At 40.9% G+C, this 22,986-nt stretch overlaps 1 protein-coding gene across 1 annotated transcript in view; it reads right to left on the reverse strand.

Annotated features, from left to right (window-relative positions):
* LOC128015462 (cholecystokinin receptor-like) overlaps window positions 1-22,986 on the reverse strand; it is a 47,635-nt gene that overhangs the window by 10,674 nt on the left and 13,975 nt on the right. Inside the window, exon 2 of the mRNA XM_052599301.1 lies at window positions 14,578-14,826. Coding sequence (XP_052455261.1) covers window positions 14,578-14,826 — 249 coding nt within the window. The remainder of the gene's footprint in view (window positions 1-14,577; window positions 14,827-22,986) is intronic.

A 22,986-nucleotide genomic window follows, 5' to 3' on the forward strand; every position in this document is an offset into this window, starting at 1 on the left:
TTAAAGGAATATTTTAAGTGATATTTTTCACATTAGCAATTGTCTTAAGATATTTGTCTGTGTCCTATGCTCCCAGAAATATTCCAGATCTAATTTTTAATCTCAAAGAATTCACACTGGATGACAATGATGCCTAATTTAAAACTCACTTATGTTGAAGTCATTGTAACCACATTTACCAATCGCAAAGACAGTGATTTGTGCTCTGAGGTAATTTTCTTTCTTGTTGGTAGACATTGGCAGATATGACCACTGAGGGTATGAAATCAATGGCTCATAATGGATTTTGTGCATTGATTGCCACTGGCTGACTAATACCAGGAGCCCAAAGCATTCTCAGATTAATGCAATAAAGTGAGCAAGGTAATCCAAAAGAATGGAAACAGAATGCCAGTGGAGCTGTAGAATGTGATGGAATGTTCTCACAGAGGCGGCATGTTCTTCCTCTGACTCAAGGCCAACACTTCACAGAGTGAGAATAACTTATTGCTGTCCAGCTCAGTGCCAAGTAAATTCAGAAAAAAAAAATCTGATTTAGGACCAGGCTGTGCTGCACAGATCCTCAAGATTTATAGCTGAAATTGCTATATTACACTCATAAATATGTAACACTATGTAAAGGATTACAGGGCTTAAAGTTCTCCGGCACTGTGCTGAATTCCGGCGTGCAGCATTTGGCAGCGGTAAAAAAGAATCCTATATAAACAAAAAAAATGTATAAAAAAAAACCTTGCTGATTGATGTCACTTTTGAGTCCATAAGTTTGCCTACCAATAGTATGAGAGGAGCAATGACATTATCTTGTGTATTTGGTGTAATGCAATGTGTTTATGCAGTTTAAGGATTTAATTATTATTATTTTTTTATTTCACATACTATATATTATTGTTGCTCAGTATGTATGCCCTGCCTTTCTGAAATGCATACATTTTTACAAAGCTCATTGTTCTGAAAAGCGAGTTGTGCGCTGATTGGCCAGCTATTCAGTGCTTTGTGATTGGCTGAATGCCTCAAGCATGTGACAGAAATGTTACGCCCATTAACATACTGTGATGCCAAGTCCTGGCTTGATGAGACAAAACCATTAAAACACATTACAAAAGAGGAATTTGCAGCATCCAGTGGGGACATAATTACTGATTATAATGAATTATACTGTCTATTTGCACACTGCGTTGTATATCGCGCTGTGTAAACAAAACCATGTCTGCATTTGTGATCAGAGAAAAGACAAACAATAAGCTCTACTATTTTTTTCAAAACTCGAGTTTGAATCATCAGTGGCAAATTCTTTAAATATGTAATCGTACTTACAGGCTGTGAGTCAGAAGCACCAGACTGTCCTTGGAAGGCAAAGTTGGAATTGCCCCACTTTATAGAAACAGCCTTTGTGTGTAAACAGCATTGTAGGATACTGGTAGGATACTGGTTCTCTTCCTCTGTAAAATGGGCTGTACATCTAAATATTAACAGTGTTGTAAAAACTTAACCACTGATTTCTATTTGTGTCCTCTTTTGGAAGGCTAAACAAAGTAGTTTCACTTTCAAAACAAAAAACAGCATCTCCACAACATGGCAGTGAGAATAAAAGTTACGCCTTTTTTTTCTCCATGAACATTTGGGTGGGGTTATGCAAATCTTCCCACATCTTGATGTAGACATGTGGGGGCGTGTTATAATGAGCTGCTTTAGGAGTGTGGTTGACTCATAACTTTTATTAAGAAAATCTCTTTGGATTTGAGACTTTAGTCTTTGCAACTTTACAGATCTTCTTTATGCACATAGAGTACAGAAATTATTACCTGTTTTCTGTAATTCATTTCTCCATTTCCAGCAATTGCTTCTTTTTAAGTAATGTGTAAATACATATGCATATTTCATTTATACAACTATACAGTAAATAATGCACAAATCTGTACATAAATATTCTGCTCCAGATTTTACCACATTATTATTATTATTTGTTTTTTTACTACTAATTCAATTCTTACTAATTCAAATTTTCTTTTTGTTTTCATGTCATGTATGTACGTATGTACAGTATGTATGCACTAAGAGCTCCTTAAAAACCACAACAAATTCCTTGTGTATTTGCACACACTTGGTGAATAAAGCTTATTCTAATTCTGATTCTGATTCAGTCAATTTCTGCCAAAGAAAAGCAGAATGAGAATGAAATGAAATCCATCAATCCTTTTGCTTCCCAAAGTGAATGAGATGCTGAGTTGGAAACTCTTTGGAAAAAACCTCTGTGTGACCATACTATGAAGCATGTGTGAAATCAGTGGAATAGATTGGCAGACATCATAGATGGGATGACGTAGTGACCCGGAAGCTCAAAAATCCATTGGGGTAAATTGCAAAATAATTGGTAGAAATGCAAACACATCTGTACAACTGCATGCAGCAGACAATGTGTCATGTCATGTGGTGCCCTGAAGCAGATGACCATCAGGAAACAACCAAATTAGCCTCTCTAACAACCTCCTTGGAGGATGCGAGGCTCTCAGAGTCAATACATTTCCAGGTGAGCTCTGAAAACTGCACTTTCTGGAGACCGCTGTGTTCTGAGGCACCAGTGGTGGCAAAGTTTACAGACTGATCTCTTTAGGGCACTGAGAAGAGACAGGCATTGTATGATGAGGTGTACACGGCTCTTCCATAGATGGGCCTGCCCTCTGAAGTTCAGCAACATAGGCATCAGGACTTCTTGGCCGAAGACTTCTTAGCCAAAATCACAGTCCTCAAATCCACCTTCTTCTTCAAAGACTTCAACCTGGAGTGTGCTCAGACTCAAAAAACTTTTTGCAGGGGAGTTTGAGAGGTGACTCTTTGTTTCTCATGGTATGAGGAGCTGGTAGATGGCTGGAGGCAATGATGGAGGAAGTGCTGGAATGCTGCCGCCGCCACTGCCTGCTTCTTTGGCCTCCTGAAATTTGTCAATGACAGAATTGACTGAGTCACCACACAGGCCAGAAGGCACTAGTGTGTTGTCCAACAAGAAGAACCTGTCTTTATCCTTGATTTCAGACAGTTTCAGCCAGAGATGTCTCTCCAAGGCCATCAAGATCTCTTTGGTGGCCCAGAGAGAAAAAATCTGCAGTCCGACAGAGCTCTTTCACATAGTCGGACCAACCTCCTAACCCTCTTCAAGATCCCTAAACAAGCAACCTTCTCACCCACTGTAGCATAAGCTTTACCCACCAGAGCCAAAGATGTTCTATGCAGCTTGGTGGGTAATGCAAGCATCTCTTCCACCTGAGGCATCACCGATAGCCATGCTCCCTCAGTCATTGTAGGGCTGAAGATGCATGATAAAAACAGTTTCCCCCATGATCTAGACACCTTGGAAATGCTCGTCCAATTTCCTGCTTCTTTGCAGGCCAATCGATCTTAAGTTTGGCCACTGCCCTAGTCACTATCTCCAGCTGCTCCTCATACTGGATGGACTGAGGTGGCAAGTCTTCAGTCTCATCCTGGTTGATGCTCACCATATTACACTCCTCAGTGGAAGATAGGTACAGCATTGAGACCTCTCTCCGGGGGAAAGAAACCACAGAGCAGTCTCCTGATCCCAGAGAGAAAGCACTAGATCAGGTGTATGAGACGTTTTACTCTCACTCACTATAATAGACAGTTACACACATATTTTTTCAGAAAAATGGAGACCGCTTACTCAAGAATCAAAATGTAATGCTGTTAACACTGGATGCGCCTTTAAAGGGGGGGTGAAATGCTATTTCATGCATACTGAGTTTTTTACACTGTTAAAGAGTTGGATTCCCATGCTAAACATGGACAAAGTTTCAAAAATTAAGTTTTACGTTTGAAGGAGTATTTCTGTTCCAAAAATACTCCTTCCGGTTTGTCACAAGTTTCGGAAAGTTTTTTTCGAGTATGGCTCTGTGTGACGTTAGATGGAGCGGAATTTCCTTATATGGGTCTTAAAGGGCACTTCTCCCGGAAGAGCGCGCGCTCCCGTATAGCAGAGCAATGAGAGGCTGAGCACAGACAATCACTGATCAGAGCGAGAGCGTCGCGAAATGTCACAAAAGGAGTGTGTTTTTGGTTGCCAGGGCAAGACAACCCTGCACAGATTACCAAAGAAAAAACAGCATTAAGGGACCAGTGGATGGAGTTTATTTTTACGGAGCATCATCGGAGTTGAGCAAGTGTTTTTGTTTGTTCCCTGCATTTCGAAAATGCTTGTTTTACAAACAAGGCCCAGTTTGACGCCGGATTTGCGTATCGTTTATTTCTTAAGGATGATGCAATCCCATAGAAAAAGGGTCACGATCGTGTGTTGGAACCGCAGGCAGTGAGTAAAACTGCTTAAAATATCTCTGCCTCCTTGTTAGTGCGTCCGCCTCCCATCGGAGACCCGGGTTCGAGCCCCGCTCGGAGCGAGTCGTTGCTGCTGCTGCTCTCGTTCAGTTTCAGCCTCGGGATCTGATTCTGGATCATAAATAAACGGCTGAATCTGACTGTTAGCCATGGTTTGTTTTGGATGATGTTTTTTTCCTCAAGGTAATGTCAGCTTCCAAACGCTCTCAACGCAAAAGCCTACTGGCGCTCGTGATTCTTTAGCTCCGCCCACACGTCACGCCTCCAGTCGGTCGTGTTTTTCCGGGAAAAATCAGTACAGACTATCTTTCTCTTATGAATATAATAAAACTAAAGACTTTTTGGAGTTATGAAGGATGCAGTACTACTCTATAGGTACTCAAGATTAACAGGATATTGAGTGAAAACGAGCATTTCACCCCCCCTTTAAGCTTCATGGTTGTGGACTGATTTCGCAAGTGCTTTAGTGCATGTTTACGCAAATTATAATTTATTTTCAATCTCATGCCCTATAGTTTTTAGAACAATGTATATCTCATGTGGATTTGTGTTAGGATGATGTGGTACATTAAAAGGTGGTTTCCAGAGAGAAAGACATCACATGAGAAATAGTACAGTTAATGACTAATTAGTGCAACAATGATTTGGTAGTCAGAGTTGAGGGTATGAACCAGAGTATGTAAGCGAAGTGGAGTGGCAACAATGTCCCCTCGTCATTCCGAGCATTTAGTAATTACTTCGCTCCAACTTTGCTCCGGGTTTACCATTTCCCACTCATCGCTCCACTGATCAGAAACACCGCTCCACATCGAAATTTTTTCACTATTCTTGAAAAATCATAGCTCTGTTCAGAAATTATATTAAACAAAAAATAAATACATAATACTAGAAGAATAATTTTAACATGGTTTATTGGAACGTAGTGTAATTAGCCCAAGTCCATATTAAATGGCTGCTTAACTCGCTTAGCTTACTATGGTGAAGCTGAGGGTAGTTACTTCAGAAACAGAAAGAATATGCTGTAACTTTTCCTTTTTTCTTCATTCCTTAATGTATGTGTGCATTCTGTGCGTTATGTACAAGCTTGTGTGCTCTGTCCGTGTGAATCAATGTAGCAGCACATTAGTTTCAAGCAGAGATTAACAAACTGTACAATTTACAACACGCTTTAAATTCCCGCACTCGTCCATCACCATTTTAACCTTCGTATGTGATCCACATATCTGTCAAGCGAATTAATTATGTTTAATGTATGAGTTGGCATAATTTGTGCTCATGACAGAAAGGTGAGCATTCTCGGAGCGAGTGAAAACCTCAATGCTAAGACTTTCAAAAAATCCGCTCCTAGCTCCATGCAAAATCACACGGCTCCACTCCACTCCCTGCTCTAGTCCCACTCATCTCTGCTCACATACATTGAATAAGCTAACTAATAAAACATCAGTCAGTTATCTAGGATGTGTTTTGGATAATCATTTAAGTGGGACTAGTATGGCCAGGGAAATATTGAATGAAAAGTGAATGCTAGAATTAAGTTTATAGCCAGCTGTTTATATATATATAGACGGTTTCAACGGCATCAACATAAACAAACGTTACTGCGCATGCGCGCTTTTGTCGACCTAACTTAGCTTCCGGTAGACTCCAAATAGAATCAATAACAACAGCCAAGTCCCTCTAGAGTGGATATTTTTTGATAACAAACAAAATATGTTAGCTGTGTGGATCAGGCGGACTTAATGAAAATGCAAATTCATTCTTTGCCAGCAGGAGATGTTTTAAAGCATAGACATAAAGCGCGAGAAATATAGAGGTTTCCCCAGTAACAGCTGTAAACAAAGCAGAGCTGGTACGCTAACACGCTGCTTTATCAGGCATATAACATGCAAGTCCTACTTCAGAAATACAGCGATATAAAAACACCCGTGCCTCGTTTTGATATTTAATCATATAAATGTAAGGAATTATTATTATTAAACGTGCAGTACGTAACGTTACGTTACTCATGTTTATTCAACGAAGCCTTTTTGAAAATCGATCAGTTTTAAAATTGTGGCGAGTCTCCAAAAATAAATAAATGTGTGGGAAACACATCCCGCAGCACAACCACCTGAGCCCAACTTCAGTCTACTCATCACCTTGACTTTAACTGCGTTTGTAGATTGCACCGCAGCCAGACCGATATACACAACAAAGACTGGAAGTTAACTTAGGTCCTAAGCTAAAAAACACCATTACAACACAAAGATCACAATTTTGTTCGATTTTCTTTTTTCTATGTTAGTTTTAATATAAAAAAAAGAAATCAAGGAAATTCTTCTGGCATTTCTTTCTTTTTGCTGTATCAAAAACGTACCGAACCATACCGTGACACAATTGTATCGTACCGAACCGAACCGTGAATTTTGTGAACCGTTACACCCCTATATATATATATATATATATATATATATTCGTGCTGGGAAAAAAATTAATCGCATCCAAAATAAAAGTTTGTGTTTGCATAATATATGTGTGTGAACTGTGTATAATTATTTTGTATATAAATACACACATATGCATGTATTAATTAAATTTTTTTTGCATGTATATACATTTATACATAATTTATATTATATATAAATAATTTATATATAAATAAATAAAAATATTAAATATATACATGCATACTATTCCTGCCAAACTTTCATGGTTCGTTTAGTGTTACTACAGTAAATCCATGGTGAATGTTGCAGATCTGGACACTGGATAGTTCATTCATGGCACAATGTTTCTTCCTGGTTTCCACGCGCTGTTTGATCCGTTAATAACGGAGAAATGTGAATGTTTCTCTCTAGATCTCACAGCGATGTTATTACTTCTGTGGCAAATTCAAATGCTTTCTTTACTGGATCTCTTATTAGCGCTATTAACTAGCTCTCTTATTTACTGTGGTTCTCTCTCAGCCATCCAGCTCCCCTGGGGTTGGATGCCATGGTGCAGGCATGGCCGAGGTCATGCCTGTATGCTTTTCCCCCCGATTGCTCTGCTCCCGAGATATAAGAAGGTAAGCAGCTAAGGCCGCCACGTACACCTTCAGTGTGGAGTGGGATAACCCCATGTAGAGACGGTCCTGCAGGAACTCCATCACTATACCAACCGGGCAGTTAACTTGGTCCTGCTGGCGCTCTCCACACCAGGAAGTGAAGAGTTTCCACCTCACGGCGTAAGGCTTCCTCGTGGTGGGAGCTCTGGAATGGAGGATGGTCTCAACAACCTCAGTCGAGAGACCAGATCCTATGAGCTGGGCCCCCTCAGAGGCCTAGCCCACAGCCTCCATAGTTCTGGGTGGGGGTGAAGGATCGACCCACTCGCCTGAGAGTAGGTCTCTCCTGACCGGTATCTCCAGGGGAGAGCCGTTGAGGAGAGACACTAGGTCCGCAAACCATACTCGGGCCGGCCAGAACGGGGTTATTAACAAAAGACTTAGCCCGTCTTGGCGAACCCTCTCCAGAACTCCCGGGAGCAGAGCAATCGGGGGGAAAAGCATACAGGCATGACCTCGGCCATGCCTGCACCATGGCATCCAACCCCAGGGGAGCTGGATGGCTGAGAGAGAACCACAGTGGGCAGTGTGATGTCTCTCGGGAAGCAAATAGGTCTACCTCCGCACGGCTGAAGTTTTCCCACAGAAGCTCCACCACCTCGGGGTGAAGTCTCCATTCCCCGGGCCTTGTCCCCTGTCTCGACAGGATGTCTGCCCCCTGATTCAGATACCACGGGAGATAAATAGCTCTCAGCGAAAGAATTTTCCCCTGGGACCAAAGAAGGATCTGATGTGCAAGTTTGTAAAGCGGGCGAGAATGCAGACCCCCCCTGATGGTTTATATTAGAGACCACCGATGTGTTGTCTGTCCGGACAAGAACATGGTGGCCCCTCAGATCTGGGAGGAAGTGTTTCAGGGCCTGAAACACTGCCAACATTTCTAAACAATTTATATGCCACGAGAGATGATGGTCCTGCCACAGACCCTGAGCTGGGCGACCACTCATGATCGCCCCCCAGCCCGTGAGAGAGGCATCCGCGTTAGCGTAACATGACGACAAGGAGCTCCCAGCATGGGACCTTGAGAAATAAACCAAGGATCTTTCCACATGATGAGGGCGCGATGACACTGTCACAAACTCAAGATCGTGCGAAGTGGATATCCCCTCGAGGACAACCCCTTGGATCTGAGCCACCACTGTAGTGGTCTCATGTGCAAGAGGCCAAAAGGTATCACATTGGACGCTGCTGCCATGAGACCTAATAGTTTCTGAAACTGTTTCACAGTGAGTGACTGGCCTAGCTTGATCTGATGTACAGAGTTGAGAATCGAAGCAATACGTGCAGGTGACAGTCGTGCCTGTATCGTCATCAAATCCCATACTACACCTAGAAAAATGGTTCTCTGTTGTGGAGAAAGTACACTCTTCTTGGCGTTGAGCCTCAACCCCAAACTCTTGATGTGAGCAAGAACGACATCTCGATGCCGAACTGCCTGATCTTCCAATTGAGCTAGAATTAACCAATCGTCGATACAGTTCAGAATGTGAATTCCCTGAAGTCTCAGAGAAGCTATAGCAGCATCCATACATTTTGTGAATGTTTGGGATGACAGTGCTAGACCGAACGGAAGAACCCGATACTGGTACGCTTCGCCCCCGAAAGCGAATCTCAGGAACTTCCTGTGTTGAGGGAGGATCGATATGTGGAAGTAAGCATCTTTTAGATTTACCGTGACAAACCAGTCTTCGGACCTGATTTGTGACACGATCTGTTTGAGTGTTAGCATCTTGAATTTGAGCTTCCCTACAGAGCGGTTCAAGAGACGCAGATCTAAAATGGGACGCAATCCCCCGTCTTTCTTTGGAACGATAAAGTAACGGCTGTAATAACCTGACACCCTGCTGGGGGGAGGAATCCGTTCTATAGCTCCTTTTAGCAGCAGAGATTTTACTCTCAAGGCTGGTCTCTGGTTGAATATTGTGAGTGACAGACACAGTGCCCTGTAAAGGCACACCGGCAGGGAACGACTGGTATGAACACTCCAAGGCCCTCCTCGGAAGGGGCGAGTGTCCCTCGGGAAAACACTCGCTGGGCCCCTCTATGCCCTGTATTGGCAATAGAACGAATAGCATATAGAAGGTTAATTGAACAGACCCCTAAGGGCACCGGGAGAGACAGGGCACCGTCAAGTAAGGTGAACTCAAGTCTCTCTCGGTGGGGACCACTCTCAGAGCCTTGGCACTTTTGGGGTCAGGACCTCTTCGACGTGGCCTGCTTGGCGGCAATGACTGTCCTCAGATCAGCCCTGCCCCTCGAAGACCGCGCCTGACCGTCCCTCCAGTCTCTCTGTGAGGGGGCACGAGACGCGATGCTCTGCTTCTGTTACACTCTCTTTGAGGAGCTACTCGACGGCTGGGGCTGCCCTTGCCCAGCAGCCCCAGAAATCTTAACTTTGAGCGGGATAAATTTCTGAAAAGCGGCAAACTGTTTCTTTTCTTCCGGGAACCTCTCAGTGACAGATTGTAATGCCTCACCAAAGAGACCCCTAGGAGAAACTGGGGCATTTAAAAGAACAGATTTTTCTCTCTCATTTATTTTAGACTGGTTTAACCATAAATGCCTCTCTGTGGCCACCAGGGCTGCCATAGAACGGCCAATAGATCTAGCCGTCTCCTTGGTGGCCCGGAGAGAAAGATCAGCAGTCTGCCACAATTCTTTAATAATATCAGCTGTAATTTTAACCACAATAATCCATCTGGAAGCATTATCTTATTATTTTTCCATTCACCTAGTAAAACTGCCTCACTTTCTTGATGAAGAAATTAAACTAAAATCATTTTAAACTTTTAATAATACAGCTACATCATTTTGTTAACTGACTATAACAATAATGTCATCAGCGTAAGCAGATAAACAAGGAAAAGTTTTATAAATTTGTAAAGACACTCCTTCCAAACATCTCCTTAGGCCGGTGACACACTGGATGCGTGGCGTGCTGGCGCGCTGGCGCGCTGCTGCTGTAGAGGAAGTCCGTTGACAAACCAGGCTCATGCCTACTGATAAAGGAAACCGTCAAAAGTACTAACCGCGAAATAGATTATGTTTGACAGGTGCAATATTTGAAAATCGATAATTATTATTATTATTTTTTTATTACATTTATATCTGAATTTATGTCAACTTATAGACTTTCAAATATCAAAATATCAGGAATTCATATGTATTTGTGTACAAAATGACATTTAAACACATTTTCCTATTATATTTAGCCTGGAAAAGCTTCCAACACGCGCGCGTGTCGCGGTAAAAATAGGCGTCGGTTCTATTTCTAGCAAGCAAGCGTTTGTCGCGCGTCTCACGCAGGCGGTCTGTAAGCTCTAACCTGTTAACATGGGAGCCGAATTAAAAACCGACACGCCACGCGGCTGAGACGCTTGCGCCACGCATCCAGTGTGTCACCGGCCTTATAGTATTCAAAAATGGCTCTGTTGCACTTATATACAATATCCCAGACAAAGAACAACCTTGACTTATGCCACGGCCCACTTTAAATGGAGCACATAAGCCACCATTAAACTTAAGTACACTCTCAATATCACAATATAAGACTTTGATATATGAAACAAATTCAGAGCTAAACCCAAAAGCCCAAAAGCTGAGTTTTCCACAAATAATTGTGCTCTACACGTTGAAAAGGCTTTTTCTTGGTCTAGGAAAATCAAGCCCATATCAACTCCAAAAAATTGGGAAACATCAAACAAATCTCTAATCAAATGAATGTTGTCAAAGTTGACCTACAGTACCACGCACACAGTACAACTCGTTAGGATGGATGATCTCAGCCAACACCTTCCCCAGCCGGGTAGCCAGTACCTTAGAAAGCAGTTTATAGTCCGAACACATCGAAGACACGTCTCCAGTTTTTTATGTAACTCAAATAGCCCTTCTTAGGCAGAAGAGTAAGGATCGTGCTTCTACAACTCAATGGCAGAAGACCTTCAGCTAAGCTGCTACTCAAAACAGCCGATAGATCTTCTCCAATAATAGACCAGAAGGACTTAAAAAATCCAACTGGGATTTCATCGTACTTTGCCATTTTCCATTTTCTGAAGAGCCTTATGTAATTCGTCCAAAATCCCACCATTTTTACAAAGAGCTAAGATCACCTTTTTCATTTTTAAAACTCTCCCAAAATGTTTTGTATTGTTTTGTACATTTATTACAAATTTTTGTAAACCAGTATTGAAATGCCAATAAGCACTTTGTGGTTTTATAGAGTTCAAGAAAACATTACATATAACTAAACTATGGTCCGAGAAACCAACAGGGTTTATTACACAATTCTTGAAAATACTACAGTGGTGTTCAAAACTATGAAATCTAATTAACCTTGCCATAGACAACTAACCATCATTGGCATGAGCCCACGTTTATTGTCTCTCATTTCCATTTAAACATCTCTATAATTCACATAAATCATTCATTTTATTTATCTGAGTAAGCAGTTTACGAGAAGGCATATGTGGTTCAACATGGTCACAATCAATATTTTCCTCAACACAATTAAAATCTCCTCCGAGAAATAAATATTTATATAGCCACTATTTCTGGCTCCGTTTATATTTAGAGTTGCAACACAAATATCTCCCATATGTAAAGAGAAGAGTAAAAAAACACTAAAAAAAAAACACACAACCAATGCATATTACTGGCCATTATAAATGAAGTCCACACAGCTCCGGGGGCTTAATAAAGGCCTTCTAAAGTATAGCAGTGCATTTGTGTAGGAAAATAATCCATATTTAAAATTGTATAACCTGTAATCTCCTGCTTCCGCTAACTGTTGTACACGTGTACATAAGTTGCTTCCCAGCTTATGACGCAGGACGTAGGTGCGAATTTTGGGCTACCATCCATACTAACTAAAAACTACTGCGCCACTACCGCGCCACAGGTTTTAGTTGGTCAAAGGCACAGTCTATTTCAGTTACTTCAGCAACGCTCCAGCAATGCGCCTGAACACACCTAGTTTTTAGACCAGCACGCCCATGGGTGCACATATGGGTGCAAATGCATTTGCTAATTAAACAACGTCCCACGGGACATGAAAATGACAACTGCACCGGGCTGAAATTAGCAAGAAACACTGCATTGCGGTGGGTGTATAATAGGGCCCACTTTTTCTCATGCGCTTTCCTCGAGCGGGATTCAAGACAGAGTGAAACATGCATTTCATTCATTCGTTCATAACAGTCATACTACCCCACCTGGCCGACACAGTTTTGTGTAGGGCCCCCAGAAGTCTAGAATTGGCTCTGAGTAAACTGATTTCCATAAAAAATTATATATATATATATATATATATATATATATATATATATATATATATATATATATATATATATAATTTGATTAACCATTTTAAAGAAAAAGGATGTTTTCTCCTCACTTTTGGAGCAAGGTTGCCACCAGCTTGCAGTACAGCTTGTGATGTCACAGAGTTGGTTTGCTCCATTGTCCAGTGTAGTAATTTAAGCATTTCTTTACTTTTTGAATACACACTTGTTTTAAAACTGAGGAAGACAAACATAAAAGGAATGTTGAGCCCATAATAAGTGCAATTGCTTATGCAATTGAGCCGATATGATGAGGGGAGTCAACAGGACTAACATAACAGGTGGAAAAAGTCATGAATCTGCTGATTTGGGGTAAAGAACAGTTTGGAGACAATACGTGTTTACGTACGGGTTTATGTGGATACTCGTCAAGACCATGATTCTGACATCTTTTTTTGTCCATTGGTTAAAGAAGACATAAAAGAGAACTAAATGTGTTTCTCACATGCTGTCTGAGCTGCTGCTTTTTGTGTGTGTGCTAGCATGAGTGTGTGTGTGTGTGTGTGTGTGTGTGTGTGTGTGTGTGCAGAAATGGTCTATCACAGCACGTGAGTCACACTCTGAAATCTCTTTCATGCTGTCTCATGCTTGAATGGCTTGAAACACTTTAATGTTTAAACTGACCAGGCTTAAAACACGTGAGAATGATAAACATCCAGGGGCAGTTGTGGCCTAATGGTTAGAGTCAGACTTGTAATCCAAAGGCTGTGGGTTCAAATCTCAGGTCCAGCAGAAATTGTAGGTGGGGGGAGTGAACAACCAGCGCTCTCTTCCACCTTCAATACCATGACTGAAGGGTGAGACCCTTGAGCAAGGCACCAAAACCCCAACTGCCCCCCCTGGTGCCGCAATAATATGGCTTGTGTGTGTTAACTACTGTGTGTGTTCACTTGGATGGGTTAAACGTAGAGCACAAATTCCGAGTATGGGTCACATACTTGGCCACACATCACTTCACTTTTTTTTACCTTCTTGAGAAAGCAACAATATCCTGGTCAATCATATTAACACTGGAGCATCCTGTTAACACCAGGTAATGTTAAGCATATTGTATTTGTGGGTGTACATAAAATATCTTACACACCACTACTGGTGAACGAGCCAGTGTAATGCAAATATGTCTGTGCATTTGGACCACAATATATATATAAATATATATATACAGACAACATAATTCTGTCCCACAACAGTTTTTCCAACATCTCTCCTCCTCAACAAATCACTCCTAACTATTCATAGCCCACTTTTGGGATAGGGAGAGCACTCCAACCATTTGTTCAATCTGATTGTATGTAAGTGCAAACTCATTGAATTGTGTATATAAATACATATGTATTTTTGTTTGTAGGTAGCTTGTTTTTTTTTTTTTGTTTTTTTTTTATCTGTGACTTAGACAGAACATTTAGATTTAGCCCCTCACACACTGTACATGTTTATGTTTTGCAGACACTTTTATCCTTACAGTGCATTCAGGCTATATATTTTTATTTTACCAATGTGTGTGTTCCCTGGGAATTGAACCCACAATCTTTTGTGCTGCTAACGCAATGCTGTACCACTGAGCCACAAGAACATGCATAAGTGAAATGGAATTAATTAGTTGACAGTTGGCTCAAGTTTTAACAGTTTAAATCACAATGGAATAATTTGTGAAATATTATTGTTGCTGTAAGACAATTCTGGAATAAATGAAAAAAAATGAATAAAAAGTAATTAAAAAGCAGCACTGCAGGATAAATTGTCAAAATTGTCAAAAAATAATCAAATATGAATCTTCCAATTGAGAAAGCTTAAATGAACGTTCCTCACCCATGAAATAGGCGACTGTCTTGCACATCGCAGAGCCAAAGATGAAGTCCTCCAGCAGGCTGGGAATGAGATTAAAGGGCATGCAGAAGATGGCCATCATGACATCACTAATAGCCAGCGAGAGCAGGAAGGAGTTGGTGACGGTCCGCATTCTCTTGTTTACTATTAGGACCACAATGATCAGAAGATTCCCAAAAACACTCAGAAGAAAGACAAGTGAGTAAAGGATAATCCTCAGTGAGTCCATTTCTGAAGAAAGAGAAAATGCTATTTTGGTCAAAGGAATCAATACATTCTCACATAACATTTTTTATATTGAATATTTATATTTTGAATATTTTCATTTTCCAAAGGGAATGTTGCATATGTTGAATGTTGCAAAGTTGCATATCTTTTACTGCACAAAATGACGAGCCAAGGTATACGTGGTGTATGATGAGTTATAAGAAGGGGGGTCTGTTTACATGGATTCATCTCCTCATCAGGACAGTATTGATGCAGACAGGAAAAAAAAATTATTTCACATGAGGAATCTGTAAAGTAATCACACTCGCAACCAGGTGACTGACGGTGAATTCCTTGCCTCAGGTTTGAACAATCAATTCACCATCGGTCAAACAGTTCAAAGTATTCTCTATGCTTTTTTCACCACAAAGCATTTAGACGATGTTAATAATCATTCTCCCTGTTTCAGTAGTTGATTCTAGCTCATCTTTAACACTCCTGAAGTAAAGCCACATAGCCTATAAAACTTCACTCAGACATCGTGAAGTCAAAGCAACCATATTTTATGAACACTTTCAAAATCTTCTAAAATGTACATTTGATTTATTGTTTCTGCATTCATAAGTTACAAGCGAGTTAAAACAGACTGAGTTGTTGTGAGTTAATGTGATTCACTAAATATCCAGCCAGTACTGTGGTGTTTAATCTGTTATCTGATAGTTTGCTTTACACATGAGAAAGAAGTTAGAAGTTAGAAGGAAAAATATTTTATGAAACATTTGAATTTGATTCCCCAGAAACAGCTTCCTGTTATTACTTTATTACTTTATTACAATAGTACTTTATTGCTCTGGCAAGCTTTAGCCTCCCTCAGGCTCAGCCTCCTTCCTCAGTTCCTCCAGCTCGCCCTCTGGTCTCTGGATCCCCAACTACATCTTACTCAGTTGTCGCTACGGCTCCTTCACAGCCGCCTGAATCCTTGACCTCACTCCACCTCCTCCGCTCTCTGCACCAAGGGCTCCATCTCCATTGCTGTCGTTGCCTCCAGTATTTTCCATGGTCATGGCCATGGAGCGCCGTTCTGGCTGTGGCCTGGGCACCTGCCATCATGCGTTTGTGTTTTCACCTTTCCCAACTTTCGTTAGTGGTTGTCGTGGTTATTGATTTAATTGTGTTATTATGCTCAGGTGTGTCTTGTTATTATCATTGTTTGGTCTGTGTATTTAAGTTCCTGTCTGTTCAGTTTGAGGTTGTCAGCTCTTGTCAATGTGTGTCACCAGCCTTCCCTTGTTTGGATTTACCTATCTGTGGATTTCTTAAAAACTGCTTATCTTCATCTCATCTTTGTGTGCGTTTATCGGCACAGTTATTTGGCAAGAGCTGTAACTGTTGTGTAAATGCCTTTATGCCTCCTCTAAGCAGCATTAGCTTTGCAGTGTAGATTTGGAATATTGTGCCTACAGTACATACTGTATGTGACCCTGGACCACAAAACCAGTCTTAAGTGTCAGTTTTTCCAAAATTGTGATGTATACATCATCCAAAAGCTGAATAAATAAGCTTTCAATTGATGTATGGGTTGTTAGGATATGACAATATTTGGTCAAGATACAACTGTTTGAATATATGAAATCTGAGGGTACAAAAAAAACAACAACAAAACACTGAGAAGATCACCTTAAAATTTATCCAAATTAAGTACTTGGCAATGCATATTACTAATAAAAAATTACATTTTACACAATGTATTTTTGACTATTGCTACAAATATACCTCAGCGACTTAAGACGGGATTTGTGGTCCTGGCTCACATATACCGCTCACATATATTGCTTCCAGAAGTCATAGGTCCTCTTCAGACTATTATTAATTCCTCATTGTCATTAGGATATGTCTCCAAAACCTTCAAACTGGCTGTTATTAAGCCTCTCATAAAAAAAACACAACTTGACCCCAAAGAACTTGTTAATTATAGACCAATCTCGAATCTCCCTTTTCTGTCCAAGATACTAGAAAAGGTGGTATCCTCACAATTATATTCCTTCTTAGAGAAAAATGGTATATGTGAGGATTTCCAGTCAGGATTTAGACCGTATCATAGTACTGAGACTGCTCTCCTTAGAGTTACAAATGATCTGCTCTTATCATCTGATCGTGGTTGTATCTCTCTATTAGTTTTATTGGATCTTAGTGCTGCGTTTGACACAATTGACCACAGCATTCTTTTGCATAGACTTGAACACTTTGTTGGCATCAGTGGAAGTGCATTAGCATGGTTTAAATCATGCTTATATGACCGCCATCAGTTCGTAACAGTGAATGAAGATGTATCATATCGATCACAAGTGCAGTGTGGAGTACCTCAAGGCTCAGTACTAGGGCCACTACTCTTCACGCTTTATATGTTACCCTTGGGAGATATCATCAGGAAACATGGTGTTAGCTTTCACTGTTATGCTGATGATACTCAGCTCTATATTTCCTCGCAGCCCGGTGAAACACACCAATTTGAAAAACTAATGGAATGCATAGTCGATATAAAAAATTGGATGACGAGTAATTTCTTACTGCTAAATTCAGAAAAACAGAGGTGTTAATTATAGGGCCTAAAAACTCTGCTTGTAATAACCTAGAACACTGTCTAAGACTTGATGGTTGCTCTGTCAATTCTTCGTCATCAGTTAGGAACCTAGGTGTGCTACTTGATCGCAATCTTTCCTTAGAAAGCCATGTTTTTAGCATTTGTAAAACTGCATTTTTCCATCTCAAAAATATATCTAAATTACGGCCTATGCTCTCAATGTCAAATGCAGAAATGTTAATCCATGCATTTATGACTTCAAGGTTAGACTATTGTAATGCTTTATTGGGTGGTTGTTCTGCACGCTTAGTAAACAAACTACAGCTAGTCCAAAATGCAGCAGCAAGAGTTCTTACTAGAACCAGGAAGTATGACCATATTAGCCCGGTCCTGTCCACACTGCACTGGCTCCCTATCAAACATCGTATGGATTTTAAAATATTGCTTATTACTTATAAAGCCCTGAATGGTTTAGCACCTCAGTATTTGAATGAGCTCCTTTTACATTATACTCCTCTACGTCCGCTACGTTCTCAAAACTCAGGCATTTTGATAATACCTAGAATATCAAAATCAACTGCGGGCGGCAGATCCTTTTCCTATTTGGCGCCTAAACTCTGGAATAACCTACCTAACAGTTTTCGGGAGGCAGACACACTCTTGCAGTTTAAATCTAGATTAAAGACCCATCTCTTTAACCTGGCATACACATAACACACTAAAGTTAGTGTTAGTGTTTAATTTAGTTTTAATATCCAAATCCGTTAAAGGATTTTTAGGTGGCATTAATTAGGTAAACTGGAACCGGAAACACTTCACATAACACCTTATGTACTTGCTACATCATTAGAAGAATGGCATCTACGCTAATATTTGTCTGTTTCTCTCTTGTTCCGAGGTCACCGTGGCCACCAGATCCAGTCTGTATCCAGATCAGAGGGTCACTGCAGTCGCCCGGATCCAGTACGTATCCAGACCAGATGGTGGATCAGCACCTAGAAAGGACCTCTACTGCCCAGAAAGACAGCGGAGACCAGGGGTCTCATGTATCAACCTTGCGTACGCACAAAAACTTTGCGTACGCCAGCTTTCACGCTCACGGTCGGATGTACTAACAGTGAAATTAACGCAAGAATGTGCGTTCCTCCAAGCCAATTTCATGTCTGGCGTACGTTCATTTCTCATTGTTTTTGTCCGTTGGCGACTCTTACAGGCAATAAAGTGAAGTTGCAAACATTACACAACAAATTGTTCTACAAGTCTCGCACCACCACCTGTGGGAAGCATTGCAATTAATTTGCAATTTATAAAATAATTGACATATATTGTCACACGAGCCTTTTTATAATTATATAAATTATGCAATTAAATAAGAACATATAAAAGCATAACGGTTGAAACAACCCTTAGTCTATGGCAATGGCACCGTTGGCCTTATTAGAGGACATTGCTAATGGCAGAATCAGAAGAGAACGAGTTTTTAGGGACCACAATGATTTTCTGGCCCAGGATGATGACTGGCTTATCAGCCGTTTCAGATTTTGCAAGGGCTGTCCTCTTGGAGCTCTGTGCTGAGTTGGGTCCGAATCTAGAGAGAGAGACAATGAGGAGCCACGCAATACCCGTTCCCTTGCAGGTGCTGACAACACTTGGTTTCCTGGCAACTGGTTCTTTCCAAAGGGAACTGGCAGACCGCTCAGGAATAAGCCAGTCGTCTTTGAGCCGGGCAATGCCAGCAGTATGGGACGGGATCATTCGCATGTCTGCCAGGTATATCAGACAGGTTCCCATATGATGCATTTGACCAGCCAAACATTAAAATGCAATTTGCAGCGATAGCCGGTTTTCCTAATGTTATCGGAGCGATCGACTGCACACACATTGCTATAAAGGCGCCATCTGAAGAAGAATTTGCATATGTGAATCGGAAACATTTCCATTCCATAAATGTGCAGATAATATGTGATGCACAAATGCGCCTAACAAATATTGTGGCAAGGTGGCCTGGGTCAACCCATGATTCATACATCCTTACAAACAGCATGGTTGGGATGAGGCTCCAAGCTGGCAGGGTGCGTGATGGGTGGCTTCTTGGTAAGTGCCTTTAAAGTTATGATCCTATCTAATTGTAGTTTTTTTTTTTTTTTTGCATATAATTATTAATTAACCCTTCAGGAGACCGCGGTTATCCACTAAAGACGTGGCTTTTAACCCCCCTCACCAACCCACAAACTGACCGAGAGCGCAGATACAATAATGCCCATTCTCGCACTCGTTCAGTTGTAGAGCGGGCGATTGGGCAGCTGAAATGTCGGTGGCGCTGCCTTGACAGGACTGGGGGGATGTTGTTATACCGCCCTGACAAGGTGTGCCGCATTGTGCTGGCCTGTGGTGTGCTGCACAATGTCGCGCATAGGCATGGCATACCACTTGGTGAGGTGGCAGCACCGCCAGATGACCCCGACCCAGGACCAATTTATGTGCAGCCCAACCAACAAGCCGTTCATGCCCGCCAACATGTGATTGCGACAATATAAATGGTAATCAGAGACAAAAGTTCACTTTTTGACCAATTCCTTTAATGAGTGGCTTATGTCTGTGAGTGCGTCAGTGATATTTTTCAGGTGACTGTTAATTTCCCCGATGGCCATAATGATTTGCTGTTGTGACTCCAAAACAGCATGTGTCAAGACGCGACCAGACGGACGGGCGTCAGCACTGGGGAGAGCACTGGAAACGCTGGGCACAGTGGGGGCTGGCTGCTCAGGAGGGGCGGACTCCGAGTGCCCCTCCTGGGAAGTGGATGTTTCGGCTGTTGCGCCATATGGGTCTAAATAAAAAGGCAAATGTTAACTGTAATTTAAGTACGTTCCATTTTTAAGGGGCACACACATTTGCAATAAATGAAATGGATCCGTAAAATCTCTGGTGTATACTTTTGGTCCGCTACACTGAATGCATTTGACAATGAAATATAGGTACGCTATATGTACCAAAGTAAAAACAAATGAGAAATTGGTTACCTTCGTCGCAATCCTGTAAATCGGAGTCTCCCACAGCAGAAGATACTACTCCAGAGAGTAAAGTGTCACCCATAATTGAGGCAACTCTCTGCTCAAAGGGTGTAAGTTCATCGACCCCTTTACCACTGCCTGTTCTGTCCACACTTTGTCGGTGCGCAGCAGTTCTCCGTTTAACGTCCACCTTTATATCAGACCATTTCTTTTTAAGCTCATTTACAGTGCGACTTTCAGATCCCACTGCATTGACGGCTTCAGCCAAACTCTCCCACTCATATTTTTTCCTTTTGTTATTAATTCCAGAGGACAACGTTCCAAATAAAATATGTTTTCTAGTCTCTACCTCCGATAGTAGCACCTCCAATTCACTTTCAGTAAAGTTTCGTTTCTTGCCGCTTGCCTTAGCCATTTTCTTACTGCTATCTTTTGCCAAAGTGGACTCATTACCATATTTAAATTGATTTAATTAGGGGAGGAGACTGGGTGGGGCGTTGTGCTTGTGCATGTGCGCTCAATTTTACGTTAATTGGGATGTACAAAGAGAATATGCGTGGAATCCTTCGTACGCAGAGATTCATACATCTGTTTTTTTTTGTGCGTACGCACATTTACAGCTTTGTCCGTACGCAATGTTTTAGAATGAATTCAACGCAAGTCTTTGTACATGAGGCCCCAGGACAACTAGAGCCCCAGATACAGATCCCCTGTAAAGACCTTGTCTCAGAGGACCACCAGGACAAGACCACAGGAAACAGATGATTCTTCTGCACAATCTGACTTTGCTGCAGCCTGGAATTGAACTACTGGTTTCGTCTGGTCAGAGGAGAACTGGCCCCCCAACTGAGCCTGGTTTCTCCCAAGGTTTTTTTCTCCATTATGTCACCGATGGAGTTTCGGTTCCTTGCCGCTGTCGCCTCTGGCTTGCTTAGTTGGGGTCACTTCATCTACAGCGATATCATTGACTTGATTGCAAATAAATGCACAGACACTATTTAACTGAACAGAGATGACATCACTGAATTCAATGATGAACTGCCTTAACTATCATTTTGCATTATTGAGACACTGTTTTCCAAATGAATGTTGTTAAGTGCTTTGACGCAATGTATTTTGTTTACAGCACTATATAAATAAAGGTGATTGATTGATTGATTGACCGTAAGCTTTTCACTTGGATTCTTTAGTATTTCTTGAAATTCTTCAGATCCTTAAAACTTTATTAGACATATTTGCCAAAAAAAAAAATTAATAAATAAATTATATATATTCTCATTTAATAGCAGCTTATATAAATATGCATTCTGCAGTATAGTATCAATAATAGTTTAGCGGAGATTGATTTAAAGTGTTATTCTGTTCTTTACTCCCTCTTTTACTTCTGTTTCATAACAGAATGCATAAACATTGATCTTTGTCCCTGGGCATAAACAGATGGAATTCTGAGTACAATGGAAACCTCAAGAAAGCATAAAACTGACATTCGTGAAGTTGTGGTGCCTCCAGTCACTGTACAGTCAGTGGTGTCGGCACCACTACAGTTAATCCAGTGGCATCCCAATGGTATATTTTATTGTTCATTCTAGTGTTCAGTGTCAGTCTGCGTGTAATGTCATAGCTGTTATTGTTGTGACAGCTCCTCACTTTTCATGTTTCCCTGACCTGCCCTGACAGTTCTTCTGTTCATTTGTATTGCAGCTCTGTTGGGAGCAGAACCCGTTTTCACAGGAGCAGTATCTACCAGCTGGCTCTTCCTAGCATGTCAGATTTAGTTAATATCAAAATAAGAGGAACTAAAACTCTATATAAATGCAGTAATTTAGGGTACATTTTTTAATCAATGATATGATGTCAGGGTCCTGTCACTTTGGTTAATCTTGTTCTTAGTTTGGTGTCAGAATCAGAATTCTTGACTTTTTTTTGGGGGGGGGGGGTATCTGTCTTTGTGTGAGTGTGCAGCTTAAAGTTGCTGTCCCATCCATGTGTATTTCCATTGCTTTAACCATTCTCTTTAGATAGCAAATTTTTTTTTTACTTATTTTTTTGTATGTGGTTTATTTTAGATATCATTAATTATTTTATTCAAAAAGCAAAAGTATATTTCTATTTTTGCTGAAGACTAGGCAACTATTCTAGTGGGGATAGGATTTTAATGTTGCATCTCAATAAATTAGAATGTCTTTGGAAAAGTTCATTTATTTCAGTAATTCAACTCAAATTGTGAAACTCGTGTATTAAATAAATTCAATGCACACATACTGAAGTAGTTTAAGTGTTTGGTTCTTTTAATTGTGATGATTTTGGCTCGCATATAACAAAAAATCTCAACAAATTAGTATACTTCATAAGACCAAAAAAAAATCATTTTTAGCATATTGTTGACTTCTGGAAAGTATGTTAATTTACCGTACATGTACTCAATACTTGGTAGAGGCTCCTTTTGCTTTAATTACTGCCTCAATCCTGCATGGCATGGAGGTGATCAGTTTGTGGCACTGCTGTGATGGTATGGAAGTCCAGGTTTCTTTGACAGTGGTCTTCAGCTCATTTACATTGTTTGGTCTCTTGTTTCTCATTTTATTCTTT

Source organism: Carassius gibelio, chromosome A1 (genome assembly GCF_023724105.1).
Source record: "Carassius gibelio isolate Cgi1373 ecotype wild population from Czech Republic chromosome A1, carGib1.2-hapl.c, whole genome shotgun sequence".
NCBI classification, from domain to species: domain Eukaryota; kingdom Metazoa; phylum Chordata; class Actinopteri; order Cypriniformes; family Cyprinidae; genus Carassius; species Carassius gibelio.